Raw genomic sequence first — 17,704 nt, 5'->3', positions numbered from 1 at the left:
GTTTCCTCACTCCCAGGGTAGCATTCTCTGAAATGCTTCTAGTTCCATGCGCAGGGCCAATTAAACAGGCAGAACTGCAGGGTCTCAATGCAAGGATGAGATGATGGTGTTGGGAGGAGAGATTTAAGTTTATTAGGAACTGGGGAACTTTTGGGGAAAGGAGAATCCTATACAAGAAGGATGGGCTCCACCTAATTCAAAAGGGAACCAGATTGCTGGCATGTAAAATTAAGAAGGTTGTAAAGGAGTTTTTAAATTAAGGGCTGGGGAAAAGCCAACTGGTGCAGAGGAGCACACAGTTCAGACAGAGGCATCCCTTAGGGGACAGTTTATTAAAGGGGATATTCTGTATCCTAGTAAAGAGGAGAGGCTAGAAATTGATAAAGTACTGGTAGGAACTGAAGAGAACCAATCAAACAAAAAAGTGTCATTTACTTGCATCACATGAAAGCAGACAACTATATAGGTGATAATTTTTATAAGTGCTTATATACAAATGCTAGAAGTCTAAATCCTAAAATGGGTGAACTTGAATGCCTGGTATTACATGAGAATATTGATATAATAAGCCTCACAGAAACTTGGTGGAATGAGGATACACAGTGGGACATGGTAATACCAGGGTACAAAATATATAGGTCTCTCTGGTGGAGGAGTGCCACTATATGTGAAAGAAAGCAGAGAGTCAAATATAGCAAATATCTTAAAGAAATCAAACTGTACCATAGAATCTCTATGGATAAAAATTTGTTGCTTGAATAATAAGAGTATAGGAGTAAGAATTCTCTTCCAACCACCTGACCAGTGATTGTGAAATGCTCCAGGAGATTAGAAAGGCAACAAAAGCAGAAAACCCAATAATAATGGGAGATATCAACTATTCCCATATTGACTGGCTACATGTCACCTCAGGATGGCATACAGAGATAAAATTTCTAGACACTATTAATGACTGCTTCTTGGAGCACCTAGTCCTGGAACAAACAATTCTTTATTGAATCCTAAGGGGAGCACAGGATCTGGTCCAAGAAGTGAATATAGCTGAACTGCTCAGTGATAGTGACCATAATATAATTAAATTTAACATGCTTGTAAAGGGGAAAATATCAAAGAAACCCACCAAAGTAGCATTGAACTTCAAAAAGGAGAACTAACAAAAATGAGGAAGCTAGTTAAATGGAAATTAAAAGGAACAGTCACAAGAGTGAAATGACTGGAAGCTGCATTTAAAAACACCATAATGGAGGCTCACACTATGTGTATACCCCAAATAATAATAATAATAATAAATAAGCAGAGTAAAAGATGTGGTTGGAGGCAAAAGGCATCCTTTAAAAATTGGAAGTCAAATCCTAGTGAGGAAAATAGAAAAGAACATAAATTCTGGCAAGTCAAGTGTAAAAGTATAATTAGGCAAAAAAAGAATTTGATAAGAACTAGCAAAAGACATAAAAACTAACAGCAAATTGTTTTTAAGTACACCAGAAGCAGAAAGCCTGCCAAACAATCAGTGGGGCCCTGGACGATCAAGGTTCTAAAGGAGCACTCAAGGATGACAAGGTTTAATGAATTCTCTGTATTGGTCTTCACTGCACAGTAGGTGAAGGAGATACTCTCACCTGTGCCTTTCTTTTTAGGTGACAAATCTGAGGAATTGTCCTAGATTGAGGTGTCAATAGAGGAGATTTGGAACAAACTGATAAATTAAACAGTAATAAGTTACCAGGACCAGATGGTATTCACCCAAGAGTTCTGAAGGAACTCAGATATGAAATAGCAGAACTACTTTCTGTGGTATGTAACCTATCACTTAAATCAGCCTCTGGAGGACAGCTAATTTGATGCCAATTTTTTTTTAAAAAGCTCCAGAGGTGATCCTGACTATTACATGCTAGTAAGCCTAACTTCAGTACTGGGCAAAATGATTGAAACTTCAGTAAAGAACAGAAGTATCAAACACGTGGATGAACACAATATGTTAAGGAAGAGTGAACATGACTTTTGTAAAGGGAAATCATGCCTTACCAATCTATTAGCATTTTTGAGGGAGTCAACAAGCATGTGGACAAGGGTGAACCAGTTGAGATACTGTACTTAGATTTTCAGAATCCTTTTGACAAGATCCCTCATCAAAGACTCTTAAGCAAAGTAAGCCTTTATCAGATGAGAGGGAAGGTCCTCTCATGGCTCAGTAATTGATTAAAAGATAGGAAACAAAAAGAATAAATGGTCAATTTTCAAAATGGAAACAGGTGAATAGTAGAGTCCCCCAAAGATCTGTACTGGGACCTATCCTGTTGAACATACTTATAAATGATCAGGGAAAAGGGGTAAACAGTGATATAGCAAAGTTTGCAGACAACACTCAAGATTGTTAAGTCCAAAGCTGACAGTGAAGAGTTACAAACGGATCACACAGAACTGGGTGACTGGGCAACAAAATGGCTGATGAAGTTCAGTGTTGATAAATGCAAAATAATGCCCATTGGAAAACATAATCTACATATAAAATCACAGGGTCTAAAGTAGATGTTACCACTCAAGAAAGAAATCTTGGAGTCATCATGGATAGTTCTCTGAAAACATCCTCTCAATGTACAGTGGCAATTTAAAAAAAACCAAACAACTCCCCCAAAATGTTAGGAATCATTAGGAAAGGGATAGATAATAAGACAGAAAATATCATAATGCCACTATACAAAGTCATGGCACACCCATACTTTGGATACTGCATGAAGGTCTGCTCACCCAATCTCAAAAAAGAGATATTAAAATTAGAAAACGTACAGAGAAGGGCAACAAAAATGATTAAGGGTAGGAACAGCTTCCGTATGAGGAGAGATTAAAAAGACTGGGACTGTTTAGCTTAGAAAAGAGATAACTGAGGTGGGATTTAATAGAGGATCTAAAATCATGAATGGTGTGGAGAAAGTGAACAGAGAAGTGTTATTTACCCATTCACATAACACCAGAACCAAGGGTCACCTAATGAAATTAATAGGCAGCAGGTTTAAAACAAACATAAGGACGTAAAATTGTAAAGGCCAAAAGTACAAATGGATTAAAAAATGAATTAGATAAGCTCACGGAGGATACATCCATTGATGGCTATTATCCAAGATGGTCAGGGACGCAACCCCATGCTTCACATGTCCCTAAACCTTTGAATGCCATAAACTTGTACTGGGTGACAGAGGATGGATCACTTAATGATTGCCTTGTTCTGTTCATTCCCTCTGAAGCATCTGACATTAGTCACTGTTGGAAGACAGGATACTGGGCTAGATGGACCACTGATCTCACCAAGTATGGACATTCTTAGGTTCTTATGCCTATGCACTGTCTCTCTTCACCTTATAGAGGTCATTCTGTTGTCACTACACTTCCTTCAGACATCTTTTCCCTTCTCCAATGGTTTATTTATTCACCAGGCTTCAGGTGAACTTTCTGATTCAACTGTTTATCCCTTTTCCTTTTTAAAGAGGCACTGTGACCCAAGGACCTCTTGGTGCTAGCTGGCAGGGGGCAAGAGGGTACATAGGGTTTTACAGGAATCCCCTGCTTAATAGTTCACTGAAGGGTAGCATGTGAAGTATCTACTGAGAGCCAGGAGCCCACTGGTCATCATAATTGTTGTGAAATATATGTACAGATAATATTTAAGGGCTTCTTTATCTATACTGAAAATTATATTCTTAAGGTCTTGGAGTTAAGGCAGGTCACCAACAGATGACATATCTCAGAAATGTTCTTTCAAGGCAGGAGGTAACAGACACCTATCTCCCTATCTGTCCATGTGTGTATTGTATATTGTATGCCGCATACTTAGCCCAATTCAAATTGAGAGATTGCAAAATATACAAGAGAGGAAATCTACAGGAAGAAATAAATAGCAGTGGGAGGTCCTGTTTATGAAGAAAGACAAAGGATTGCTCTGGAGTGTAAAGAAACACACCGAGTCCTTTGCCTAGGAAGCAAACTGACACATGTGCTTGTCTGATGAAAGAAGGGTCACAGCCAAACTGTCTGCAAAAATGCAGCAGGAATTTTGGGTGAGCAATACTGTAGTAGACAGTAAAGAATCCTGTTAATTAAGTCTAAGCTCTAGAAGACATACAATGGTTTTATTTTATATGTAACCATTTGTTTCCAATACTTCTACATGAATCTCTGTGCTTTGATAATAAACTGATACTTGATTTCACTGTAAACATGTCTAAGTGCTGTGTGCTGAGAGGAGCAGTGATCTGAGGTGGTACTGGTAAGCTGAAGTGTAACTGTTTCTTTGGAAGCAGTGGATCGGTGAATGCTGTGAGTGTCCAGTGGACATGAGGCTGGACACTCCAGGGAGACACTTGGAAGGCTCGGGGGTTGGAGTGTGCCTGTCACTAACCTGTAGAGTGACAGTGGGGCCTGTGAGGCATGGCGACTGCTGGTATTGCCCGTGGCCAGTGGGTTTGGGAGGCAGAGACAAAGCTTCCTCCTGTTAAAGGCAGGTGGTGGCGAGGTGCCTCCCAATGCTGGGTACCCCCGGGAAGCATCACAGGCACCATTCCAAATGTTCTTTGTGTTGTTTATATAGCAGTGGGGGGCGGGGGGAATCATTCCTTGTGCACCATGTTACAAAGTGACTGTAAAAATAGGACATTGGTGCTGTAAACAGCTGCTCCCTATGTGCTTTCGAAGTCGTATGTGCTGAGTTCACACTTCCCTTCCTCTCAGCACTGCAAAGCTGTACAAGAGCAAGCTGTTCTTCATTATATATATACATATTTAGTAGAACTGCTGGATAAGTTCTGATTGCAGACTCTTTATAACTAGTAAAGATGTACAAAGTAGACACATTTTCAGGATCAACTAGGACTGGTAGCAGTTGGCGACATTTTATATTGTGCTAAAAACAATGAATCAGAAGTTGTGAAAGAGGAACAAATGTGGAGTATAAGGATGTCATAGTTACAAGGTCACTTTCTTGACTGGCAGTTTAATAGCTGGACTGGGAAAACAGAAGTTAAACTGGGGTTCCAAAAGAGAAGGAAGATAGAAAAGAATATAGGGTAGGTTTACTCCTGAGGACATTCTGCACCAAAAAATATTACAATATTTTAAAAGTATGCAAATATTATTTGTCAAATAAACATGGAAGCTCCAGCATGGCACTGGGGAGCACAGGCCACTGGCTTCACAGAGTTGGGAGATCACTGTGGAGCTCCCCCACCCCACCCCAGGACATGGACTCAGTGGTAAGGCTGCACCCAACTCTGACACAGCGCAAGTATTGGGCCTGCCCCAGAAACACCCCAAGGCCCTGCCCCTCTGTGCCAGGTGCACCAGGTGTGGGCAGGCAGGCTCAGCAAGGCAGAATCCAAGTGGAGGGGCCTGGTGTGGGTTGAGAGGGTTCTGTGTGGGGCAATATGGATGCGGCTGGCTCAATGTGGGATCCGCGTGCGGGTGGGATTTGGATGCACAGGGGCTTGATGGAGGGTTCTGGGTGCAATGGTAATCGGACTCAGTGGGGGGGGGGTCCAGGTGACAGTGGTTGGGGCTCAGCGAGGAGGGGTCTGGGTGTGGGGGCATAGAGCTCAGAAGGGGGGTCCAGGTGTAGGGGGATCAGTCTGGGGGTCCAGATGTGGGGGGAGTGGGGCTCGGCTCAGTGGGGTGGGGATCCAGGTGTGGGTGGCTCATTGGGGTGATCCAGGTGCAGGGGGAGTGGGGCTCATCAGGGAGGGGTTCTGAGTATGGGGAGGTGAGGCTCAACTGGAGGGTCTGGGTATGGGGGGGGTCTGGATGCACTGGGGTTGGGCAGATGGGGGAGCAGCTCCCTGTATAGTGATTCCTCCCCTTGCAGCTGACAAGCGATGGGTGCAGGAAGTGCGGGGGGGAGGGGAGTTTGAGGAGCTTCCTACAGCTGGGGGAGAAATCCGGGGGTGGGTCTGACATGGCCCCGGATGCCGTGAAGGGGAAGAGGAAGTCCCGTCCGCCCCAGCCCAGGAGGGTAGGAGCCACCAGCTGGGTGTTCCCCAGTCCCGCCCCCTGCCCCACAATGATTTACCTCTCTGACAGCTACCCAAAATATACTGCTGGGGAGGGTCGCATGACCGTTCTTGTGGCTTCACTTTGCATCCCCATCAGAAAGTCATTTTTCTGCGAGGAACCAAAGAAATCTATGGGGGACATAAATTCTGTGCACGCACAGTGGTGCAGAATTTCTCCAGGAGTATAGGTTATAGAATTGTATACAAGGAAAATTAATAAGGGTCAAATAACAGTTATGAGACAAGGGTTTACAAAAAACCTACACAAAAAAAGGAAGAGTATTTTAAAACTCTCTTGTGTTGTTCATTGTCTGTCCTTTATATGTTATCTACTTAGGGCCCTATCCTACAAACCATCCCATTTTCCTTCAGTTACACTTATTATTAGGTGTCATGATTAGTGTATTCAGGACTGGGCCTTACAAATGCAAGCTCACTATGGCAGGGACCTCTTTTTCTCTCTGATGGGGAGACTCAAAGCCCCAGTGATTTCTAGAGCCATGCCTCCTCATTATAAAATTTAGATTATCTCATCAGGGACCAGAAACAAACCAATCTTTCTTAAGTGACTCATCACACAGCCCAAATAGATATTGTGAAAAGCTGTAGCCGATAGTTTGAGAATAACCATAGGCTACAATTTGTTAGCGCAAAGGATTAATTCAACAATTACAAATAACAAACAGATGTTGTGAAAAGATCACAATTTATGAATCAAAAAAGGAGCTGCATTTGCCAAATAGAATATTAATTCCAAATTGTTTTGTGCAACTTTTTACAAGAAGAACTATCTGAAGCTTAATTTACTGTTGCTGCTGTTGAAATAAGAGTCTATAAATTTTCTCACTTTTTTGCACAGGTGCCACCAATGCTGCTGGATAAGCAGTTCTCAGAATTCACACCAGACATTACACCCATTATTTTGGCTGCCCATACGAACAATTATGAGATCATAAAACTTCTTGTACAGAAGGGGGTTTCTGTACCTAGACCACATGAAGTCCGCTGCAACTGTGTTGAATGCGTCTCAAGCTCAGATGTGGACAGCCTTCGCCATTCTCGATCCAGACTCAACATTTACAAGGCTCTGGCAAGTCCATCTTTGATTGCGTTGTCCAGTGAGGATCCTTTCCTTACAGCATTTCAACTCAGTTGGGAGCTTCAGGAACTGAGTAAGGTGGAAAATGAGTTTAAGTCGGAATATGAAGAGCTGTCGCGTCAATGCAAGCAATTTGCAAAAGACCTCCTGGATCAGACACGGAGTTCCAGGGAATTGGAAATTATTCTCAATTACAGAGACGACAATAGCTTGATAGAAGAACAGAATGGTAATGATCTTGCACGATTGAAGCTGGCAATTAAGTACCGACAAAAAGAGGTAAGTGTGCTGGAGAATATTTAGGCGTATTTAGTAGCAATAATGTGATAGATAATTGCTTGGAATACAGCCCTTTAAGTGAGACAACTTCAGATTGCTGCTTATTTTTTTGTTCTACAGGGGCCTCTTTTTATTATTGGAAGAACATAAAAGGTTGTTACGGTTTATTCAAACTGGAATTTGAAATATTCTATCATATCACAGATCCTGGGGGACTATCTGTTTTGCACCTGAGCATACGTTATCACTAGCACAGAATAATATTAAGCAAGTCTTTGGTAACAGAGTAAGAACTGCAAAGAGTACTTCTCAAAACTGATTCATTAACTGTGTCTGGCTGGTAAAGTGGGCATGTCACATGTTTACATGCTAGTTAAATTACATGCCTGTTGTTACAGAATGGTTTTCTCCAGGAAGGAGTTCATTTTTCTAAATAGATGTAGGCTTGGTAAGTCATTATTATCAATAGGTAAATCCTAAAAGTTTGATATTCATTTTTGGTTTGAATAAGCATCCAAAAGTAGATACTATTCTAAACATTTTCTGAGTATGCCAAACTGGACTAGAAATTTAATGAGAATCTGAAATCCCTTGTGTGCCTTTTAAAATTTGTAAGGTTCTTAAATGCTGTGGTACAGAATAAGAAACTAGATAGAAAGATCAGTTTTTCATGAGAGTTCCAAAACTTGTGCATCTGATCCTAGCCGGAAATTACTATGTCATTTGGGAGTTTTGCTTTCAACAGCAGCTCCAATGCAGAAGTGTAAAGTCAAGCAGAAAAATATATCAGAGCATTTCAAACCTTAGTAGTACTGCTACTACTAATAATAATTAAAAATGGTTCTATTCAGGTTTTAAAAATGGGCAAAGGTTCAAAGTGTCGTTACTTTTAATTGAGCCTATTCACTCATTGCTATTAAGTCCCTGATCCTACAAACAATAACCTATATGCTTTACATTAAGCACATAGGTAGAGTTTGCAGAATCTGGTTTAAGCTAACATTTATCAACACACAGAAGTCAACATGATCTACTAATATATATATATATATATATATATATATATATATATATTTGACTTGGAAAAGGTCTATGTTGCTCACTTATTTCATATTTAAATGTCATGGTATGCCATGGTTAAGACCACTCCATATGATCTAATTCTGGAGAAGGACCTACAGGTGGCCTTTAATATAGCAAGAAATGATTGACACTATTTTTCACTTGCTGTTTCATTATTTCAGGATGCATGCTCACCAGTTTTCTAAATTACTTACTGTGATGTACTTTCAGACATTGTACCTCAGTCCTTTTTGAGAAACTAATCTCTGTGTGTCTCATTTGTATTTCTTAAAATGTGAAATACTACTTTATAATTTATACTTCTACATTCGTTTAGCAAATGTTAGCTGTGACTTGGATTTTCCAATGGATTCAAGCATTTAAGAGCAGTTCTGATTTTGCACAGTGATTTGAAATCCTAATTGTAAAGCTTGAATTTTTCTAATTTGAGTCTTAGGTAGTGAGAGACATCTGCAAGAGCAAATGGCTTGTATAGTCCCAGCTGATTTCCATGCCTAATTAAATTGCAGTAATACAGATGATTACCCTTTATAGAGTCCTTGTAATGGCAAACATTAAAGCAATACTGACTCTTGAGACAATGATTCCAAATCACTGGATCATCTACATTTCTGATATTTTTTTCAATTTCTATTAATCTTTTTCACTATTTCTCCCCTGAGTAGCCCCTTAAATGGAAGTAGGTTCTACTTATTTTCCCTGCCATATTATTTATTTGCCTATTAGATGCTGGAACAAATATTGTCAAACACATCAGACCAATTATTTTATTTCTAATGACTACAATAAGAGAAGGTATTGTATGAGATACAAATATGGAAAGCCTAGAAGACAAAATAGTTATATGACAGCAAACTCAGGGCTAAATTCTGTCACGTCCTGTGCAGATGTATTCTGGGAATTCCATCTTGCCTCATCCATTGTATCCACCCCGGCATAGGCACCAACTCCAGGGTGCTCTGGGGCTGGAGCACGCATGGAAAAAAATAGTGGGTGCCGGCGGGCCCCGTCGATCAGCTCCTCCCCATTTCCCCCAGCACCTCCCACCCACTGAGGATCAGCTGTTCAGTGGCAGGCTGGAGGCGCTGTGGGGGAGGAGGAGCAGGGGCAGAGTGAGGGTGGGGTACACTCAGGAGAGGGGACAGAACATGGGAAGAGGCAGGGTGGGCAGAGCGGCAGTGGGAAGAGGTGGGGTGGGGGTGGAGCATGGGCAGGAAGGGTGGGGCGGGGTGGGGCCTTGGGGAAGGGATAGAATGGGAGTGGGGCCTGGGGCGGAGCAGGGTTGACCACTGCCTGAAAAATCAGAAAGTCAATGCCTCTGCACCCAGGATTCTGCCAGGATCCTGACCTAGTACTGTAGCCATCCAGCTGGAAGATACGATCATTGTCCCATCTGCTTTGTGCATTTCTGGTGACTGGCAGAAGGTGTTGGAGGCAAAATAGGCTATTCCTATGTAAAAGGAATAGCAGGGAAAGATGTGGGTTATTCTTTAGATATTTTTTTGTTGGATCTGACCTGCCTTAGAACATCATCTCTTGAGTGATACAACTGTTCTCCCTGCTCTATGGGCTTAAGCCACTGAGAATCAGAATTACGGCCAGATAAGTTTGTGTTGTATCAGGAAAAAATATGATTTTGTTTCTCAGCAATCTTATTTGAGTTTTAATCGTTTGGTGGTGGTGGTGGTTGGTTGGTTTTTGCTTTTATTTTTCTCTCTCTCAACTTAACTCAGTCAAGAAATAGAGGAAAAATAGCCATTACTTTACATCCAACCCCACAAAATAAAAAAACAAACAAACCAGCTGAACAATAAATTTCCTTCCCTCCCTGATACATCAGTCATCTCATACCTCTCATCCTTTATTATTATTACCATTCATTATTAAAATTACAGCAGGGCTGAAATTGGGGCCCACTGTGCTAAGCAGAGTACAAATACATAGTAAGAGACAATTCCTGCCCTGGAGAGCATCCAGTCTAATTTAAGACAAGAAGCAATAAGTCAACATAACAAAAACTGGAGGAAGGAGGACAAGGATGATAGGAACATGTGGTTCAAATAATTTTTCTTTTAAGTTTTACGATGGGAATATTTTTGTTTATTTCTGATATCACTAATTTGTACTGACATCTGTAGGTGGTTTACCACAGACATCGTAGCAGAAGTGGGGTCTTGAGAAGGATTTGAAGTAGATCAGGATTGTGACTTTATGGTCTGACATGGGGGGAGAGTGTTCCATGCACCAGTTTTGTCATGGAACTAGTTCAGAGGTGCTTGTGGGAGAAGTACACAAATGGGTGAAGAAGAATTGCACTGCTGGTGTGCAAAGGAGGGTGACTCTTAAAAACACAAGGCAGGAGAAGTGGAGTCGTGGAGGGGCCTCAAAAATGAGGACAGGATGCTTGATTGAACTGACATAGAGATTGAAAAAGCCTCCCTCAAGTGGATGTGGTCCCTTCAAAGGCAATGTGGTGGTTTACAAGCTGCTGCTACTGTTTGTACATTATTCTTCATAAAGATAAATAGTGAGCATCCGTTTGTAGTGCTGTCAGTCCACATCTTTCCTGAGCGCCAAATTCCCTTTGTAAAGAAAAAACGAAAAGCCTTCAAAAATGTATGCAAATCATTTTGGAAGCTCTGTGCAGTAAAAGTTGCTCATGTTCTGCATTTCCATTCTGTTGATATCTGCCACAATACTGTGATCATGTCATTCAGACTTTCTCAGGAGGCATCCCAGCAAAATTCCTTCCCAGCTCTTGGAATCCTGTCAGAATGAATCACTAGGTGGGGAGTCTGACGAAGTGGGTATTCACCCACGAATGCTCATGCTCCAATATGTCTGTTAGTCTATAAGGTGCTACAGGACTCTTTGTCACTTTTTACAGATCCAGACTAACACGGCTACCCCTCTGATAGGTGGGGAGTCTATCTGATGGGCAGCCTGCCTCTTTTGCTTCATTAATAAATAACAAGGTTGAAGGACACTTAGAGTTTGAGATGCAGAATGCCTGATGACACCATTGATAGTGTCTGTTGATAATGATATTATCAGTCCAGTGACCAGAATATTACACTCTGTATTTTTGAAGTACTTAGTGGCAATATTACTTTAACACAGGATGCAGGTTAAAGCCCCCAAGCTAGAATTTTTCTCCACTCTGTTAACACTCGTGGTACTGATTGATTGCAAGAAATGACATTTTCCTGCTGCTGCTGGTCTGACTCCTGTCCCTTCCTTCCCCCGCTTGCCTGCTTCCAACACCTATTGTTGCTAGGTAACAATTAGCAATGTGCATCAGCTATTTCCCTAATGTCCCACAACCATTCAGCACTGTGCAGTGTGACATTTCATTGACCAGCTCTCAGTTGTTTACACCAATGGACATTGACAATGACCCGATTAGTCATTTCGGCTATCACTGTGCTAGGATCTTGGGGCATGATGAACAATGCCAAAAAGCTTCCTGTTTTCCTGAATCAAATATAAAACTTTATCTGATTCACATATGATTCCTTTCATAGATGTAGAAGGGATGATAGAAATCATAGAATTGTAGGGCTGGAAGGGACCTTAAGAGGTCATCTAATCCTCCCGTCCTACTCCCCTCGTCTAACCCCATATCTGAATTACAGGCCAACATTTTTCTATCAACAAATCCAATGGTCAATCTGAATGCATGTAGATTGTAAACTGCCCAGGACAGGGGATATAAATAAATAAATAATAAACAATTATCAACTGGTCATTTTTCTTTGCATTGATTTCAAAATGCACATTACAAACGTGAGGGATATATACAGAAGAATTATATTTCTGTATTATTTCCTCAGATATATGTACTTACATGGTATCACAGATCTAAAATGGTACTTCAAGAATGACAGGAAATACTATCACCTTGAGAAACTCCCTCATCTAACCAGGCACTGAGCTTGAATGCCAATATATGTTCTTTTGAAGCTAATAGAAAACATGTATGTGCATGCTCTCTCATGCATGTGCACACACACACACACACACACACACACTCACTTTGCTTCCATTATAGTGACTATACTCTTACAATAAAGGTATTGTAATGTTTGTGGTTCCAGATTAGATTAAAGTGATTTTTAAAGATTATTTTTCCTCTTAATATCACTACAGGGCAGAGTTAAGGTTATTTTGGTGCTATAGTTGTACAGTTCTATACCTTGACATGTTTGGATTTCTTTTAAGTGACTCTTAACTCTGAAATATCTTGGTTTATAATGGTTGCTTTTGGGAATGAGTATAACATCCTTGTGATGTTTATTACTCTTAAATTATTTATACATAATCTCAGTTTTAACTCACTTTTACCCTTTTTTTTTTTTGGTCAGTGGATTATATCTTAGTATCTGAACATCTGGAAAAATGTACTCAAAACATGTGAAATGGGAAAAAAGATGCTTGAATGGATTAATGTTCTCTGGGTCAGTGTCTGATATCACAACAAATGTTACAGTAATGTAATAGAATTGAATTCAATGTGTTATTCTCAGTCTTTTTCTTCAGCATCCGCATCCTTGTTCAGTCTCCATCCCTGTTCCTTGAAAAGTCTTCCTCCTGTCCTCTGACTTTTACCATTGGCTGCATTTTCAGAATTTGGTCATTGATTTTAATGCAAGTCAAATGAATAAAGTCAGGTTTCTTTGCCACTTATCATTCTGCTTTTCTTCCTTACATCCTTATTTTATTGTAATCCTCCTTTCCTTCCCTTGCATATCTATATGGCTGAATCTCCTTGTCTGTCCTATGGTACCCTGAGTCCTTTGCTTGGCTTCTCCCAGCAATTCATTTAAGTTTTGATCTAAGTGCATCTGTTTACTGTCCATTCCCAAGTCCATATTCTTGGGAGTCTGTCAGCAGGCATTAGTCTGGCCTAGGTGCTGACCTCTTCTCTTTGTTGTTGCTATGTTCTCTACACAAATATATTGATTTTTTTGCAACGCCAGCAATTAGGAAAATTAGTACCCCAGTAGATGGGGAGGAGCAGCAGTAGAGAAGTCAAAAGCAACAATCTACCACGTGTGCAAGGATTGAAGAAGGAGACAGCATCTGATAAATTGAGGAATAATATCAAGAAACAGCAGAGAGCTTTTAGGAGACCAGACAGATAAACATTGTTCAATTTCAAAAGCTACACAGAGTAAAGGGCCTTTGGGAGGTCTTTCAAACCTGTTAACAGCATAAAAACAGTCAATGCTAAACAAAATGCACAGAATTTTCTTGCAGACTTTACAGTAAATATGTCTTAATGCTCCAAACCTCTGTTTTTCAAGAGATGTTAAGGCAATATTTGTGTTATTGTTAGTGAAGCTGTTTATGGAGTGACTGATAAATAAAAAGCACATTTTTTGAATGATTAGTGAGCATTTGTTAAAATTTGCCAGTCATGTTGTATTCCAGTGTTCCTCATTCTATCTGTAGTCACTAAATGGTTCTTTTGAGACCAAGGGCTTGTCTATACCACCTGCCGGATCGGCAGGCAGCGATCGATCCAGCAGGGGTTGATTTATCGCATCTACTCTAGACGCGATAAATCGACCACCAAGCACTCTCCTATCGACTCCGGTATTCCACCAGAGCGAGAGGCACAGGCGGAGTTGACAGGAGAGCTTCAGCAGTCGACTCACCGCAGTGAAGACACCATAGTGAGTAGATCTAAGAACATCGACTTCAGCTACGTTCTTCACATAGCTGAAGTTGCGTAACTTAGATCGATTCCACCCCACCCCCACGCCCCCACCCCCAGTGTAGACCAGGCCCAAGTGCTGCAAACCTTATTCATTCAAGCAATCTTTATTCACATGGGAGGTCCCATTGACTTCAGTAAGTCGTAAGAGTTACAGGATGGAATCCTGGGTACCCACCCTATTTAGTTAGGTGGTTCATGTGAAAGGGTTAATACAGAAAAGAGAGGTTTCAGAAGCTGGTAGAAACAGTGTCAGGCCCTTAGGTTATAGTTAACCAGTGGGATGTTGTTCTGGTAGCATAATGTTTTGGGGTCCAGACATGCTTCAGATTAAATCAATGGGAGTTTTATTATCAACTTCTGTGAGGATAGAACAGAAGCAGAATTGTATGTTAGTTCAGTGAATTTTCCCTCCACCAGTTGTAGTCCAGGTAAACGTTATCTGATATTTTTTTCCTAACTTGTATTTGACTCAGCCTCAAAGTTCTTCTTGATTAGACAGACAAATTGTTTCTTCTCCTTCTCAATCTTGTACCAATTTCCTTCCCCACTACAGCTAGCCAAAACTTTTTAACTGAAACAATTTTATGTCCAAAAATGCAGTCTTGTTAAAATCTGAACATTTTTGCGGGAACGTGTTGTGGGAAATCTAAATATTTGGTGGGAATATGTCGATTTTGATACAATTTTCAATGGGAAAAAAGTCAAAATGTTTTATTTTGACAGTGTCAAAACATTTTGATTTGACAATGTTGAAATAATTTGTTTTTTCTCATTTCATTTAGACTTCCATATTATATTAAAACATGAATTAAAATTGCAATTATATATTATATTTCATAGTATGTAATCATTATAATATTTTAATAAAATAGAAAAGTTTAATCAAAATGTTAGTCAAAATAAAATGTTTTGATAGTGCTGAACCAGAACATTTCGATAATCTTGACTTCATTTTTATCAGAGTTTTCATTTCATGGGGAAATTTTGAAATTTTGGCTTTTCATTCCAGTTTGGAACAAAACAAATGTCAAAATATCAGAATTTCACGCATAGTGGAAATTCCAGCTTCAGACCAGCTCTGTTTAGCACCATTTCCTCATTGTTTTATCACTTTGACGCTGGTGCCAGTGGAGAGCATACCTGAAGCAGGGAAAGCGAGGTGGAAAGAACTACATGCCAGGGATTGCTGTTAAGAATACAAGAATAGAATAACTATTTCTGGCTCTGGCTTTTGTGTACCCACCAAATATTCACCAGTGATTAAGAAATGTGAGCAAGACTATACCAGTTGGATACCAGTCCTCCTCTCTCACAAACGCAAAAACAGAGAATCTGATACATACCGTACCATCTCCCTTTTATTTGTACCTAACATACAATAGCATGAGATTTTCATTTTTTATAGTTAAGCTTGTGAGTGGGGCCCTCCGAGGAAACATATGCACATTTCAATTTGTAACTAATAATGGGCATATTTGTTGTTGTTTTTTTCCTGCTCAGAGGGAGATCTACAGGGGTCAAAACATCAGCTGCTTGCTGCACAGTGACATGTTATGTATTAGAAAATAAGATTTTCCAATATTTTTTACATTTTGTTTGGTTTTACTCTTAAAAGTTATATTTAACTTTGACTGATTTTTTGCTTTTTAGCTTTATTATTTAAGGTTAACCCCATTTTTGTTTGTTTTCCTTTCTTTTAAAAAGAAATCTTGTTCTTGGTTTCTTATTTACCCAATCTTCTTCCCTCTCTGTGAGTCAAGGCACACGCAAGCTAGATATATTTGAAAACCCAAGTGCCGAAAGTTAGACTCCTAAATCCATATTTATGCATGTAAGTAAAAGTAGCCTGATTTTCACAAGTACCACTCACATTGACTTTAATGACATTTCAATGTGTTGTCAGACTTCTGGAAATCAGGCTCCTTTAATCTGGTGCTTTGAAGTGAATTTCAGAGCTGACTTTCATACACTCAAGGTTAAAATGTTGGCCAGCATTTTCTGATTTTTGAGTGCTTAACACAATATTCTCATAATATAGTTTATTTGACATGGAATATTAATAATTTGATGATGGTGCTTCTTGTGTAACTAAGAGGTTACGGTCTCCTGAGCACCTAGGCTAATAAACAGCTCAGCCTTAGTGTTTACATTCTATTAACATCTTGGCCTGGGACTCCTGAGCTTGTTCAGCCTGGCTAGCACTGCATAAACAAGAAGCAGCCACAAATTTCCATATTATATTTTTGAGCAAATTGATGTTGAAAGCTCAATAATCCTTTCGTGGCTAGATTACCAAGAACTCAGTCTATTTAATAAATTTCCCAGGCCAAAACTTGAACACCAGACTCAGTGTGAATTTGGTTCTTACTGTAGCTTCCTTAATGAAGCCGCTACGAGCTATTCTTTGAGTAAATGCTGAAGAATGGATTCTACAATCCATAAAGTTCATTTTGTGCCAGGTAAAGGAAGTAAGGGGGAGTGTTGGGGGGCGGGTGCTGAGAGCAGGATAAAAGGGGACATGGTGGAGCCAACCTCCACTACACTAGATTCACTGCTGTATAAGCTCCAGAGCAGCAGAAGTTAGAGTAGTAGTCCCTCTGCAGCTCTAATTTGCGCTCGGTGTCTGGAGACAAGGGAGTCAAAACCAGTTCACTATAGACACCACTCCCCGCTAGATTTAAGTGCAGCTTGGATACAGTGGAGAACCGGAGCCTGAATAAATGGCTCAGGAATAATAATTACAGCTAATAGGGGTGATCTGATACCAGACAAGCCAAACCACTGCTGCTGCCCTGCTTGCTAAAACAGAACCGATGGTCCTGGTACATACTCTGGACCTGATCCTGGGAGATGCTCAGGATTTCTGCTTGGCTTTGACAAGAGTGCCAGGTGCTCGGCACCTGTCAAGATCAGGCCCAGGCTATTCTTTACAATGTAGTGTGTACTTTGCAGCAGATTACAACAGGCAAATCCTAAGGTTCTCAGTCCAATAGTAGGAGTAGGGGTATTCAGGTTGTCCAGTAACCTGCATGGATAATTATCCCTGAGTGCTTTTTGAATTCATATACATTAACACTTGTGCTAAGAGCAAGAGATAGAAACTGTTCAGTGATTATGAGGCAAAAATAGTAATACATTTCAAAAACCTGAGGTACCTTTTGTGAGGGCCTTAAAGATTAGAATTTGCATTTAATGTTGCAGATATACTTTGAATGACTTCAGCAGCCCTTCTTAATTAACATCCTTTCAGAATCGAATGACTGAATGATTGTATATCTAAGGCTATGTCTACACTACAAAATTAGGTCGGATTTATAGAAGCCGGTTTTATAGAAACCGGTTGTATGCAGCCGATTGTGTGTGTCCCCACCTAAAATGCTCTAAGTGCATGAAGTCGGCGGACCGCGTCCACAGTACCGAGGCTAGCGTCGACTTCCGGCGCATTGCACTATGGTACCTATCCCACAGTTCCCGGAGTCTCCGGCG

General features: G+C 40.4%; 1 protein-coding gene across 1 annotated transcript in view; it reads left to right on the top strand.

Annotated features, from left to right (window-relative positions):
• Nucleotides 1–6,894: 6,894 nt before the first annotated feature.
• LOC113406809 (short transient receptor potential channel 4-like) overlaps nucleotides 6,895–17,704 on the top strand; it is a gene marked incomplete at its 5' end in the record, with an annotated part of 98,725 nt that continues 87,915 nt past the window's right edge. Inside the window, one exon of the mRNA XM_026653555.1 lies at nucleotides 6,895–7,413. Coding sequence (XP_026509340.1) covers nucleotides 6,895–7,413 — 519 coding nt within the window. The remainder of the gene's footprint in view (nucleotides 7,414–17,704) is intronic.

The sequence above is a fragment of the Terrapene carolina genome, unplaced genomic scaffold, assembly GCF_002925995.2.
Source record: "Terrapene carolina triunguis isolate 2854851 unplaced genomic scaffold, T_m_triunguis-2.0 Scaffold141, whole genome shotgun sequence".
NCBI lineage: Eukaryota > Metazoa > Chordata > Testudines > Emydidae > Terrapene > Terrapene triunguis.
The sequence above is the reverse complement of the archived record's forward strand: the minus strand, read 5'-3'. Positions and strand labels throughout refer to the sequence as shown.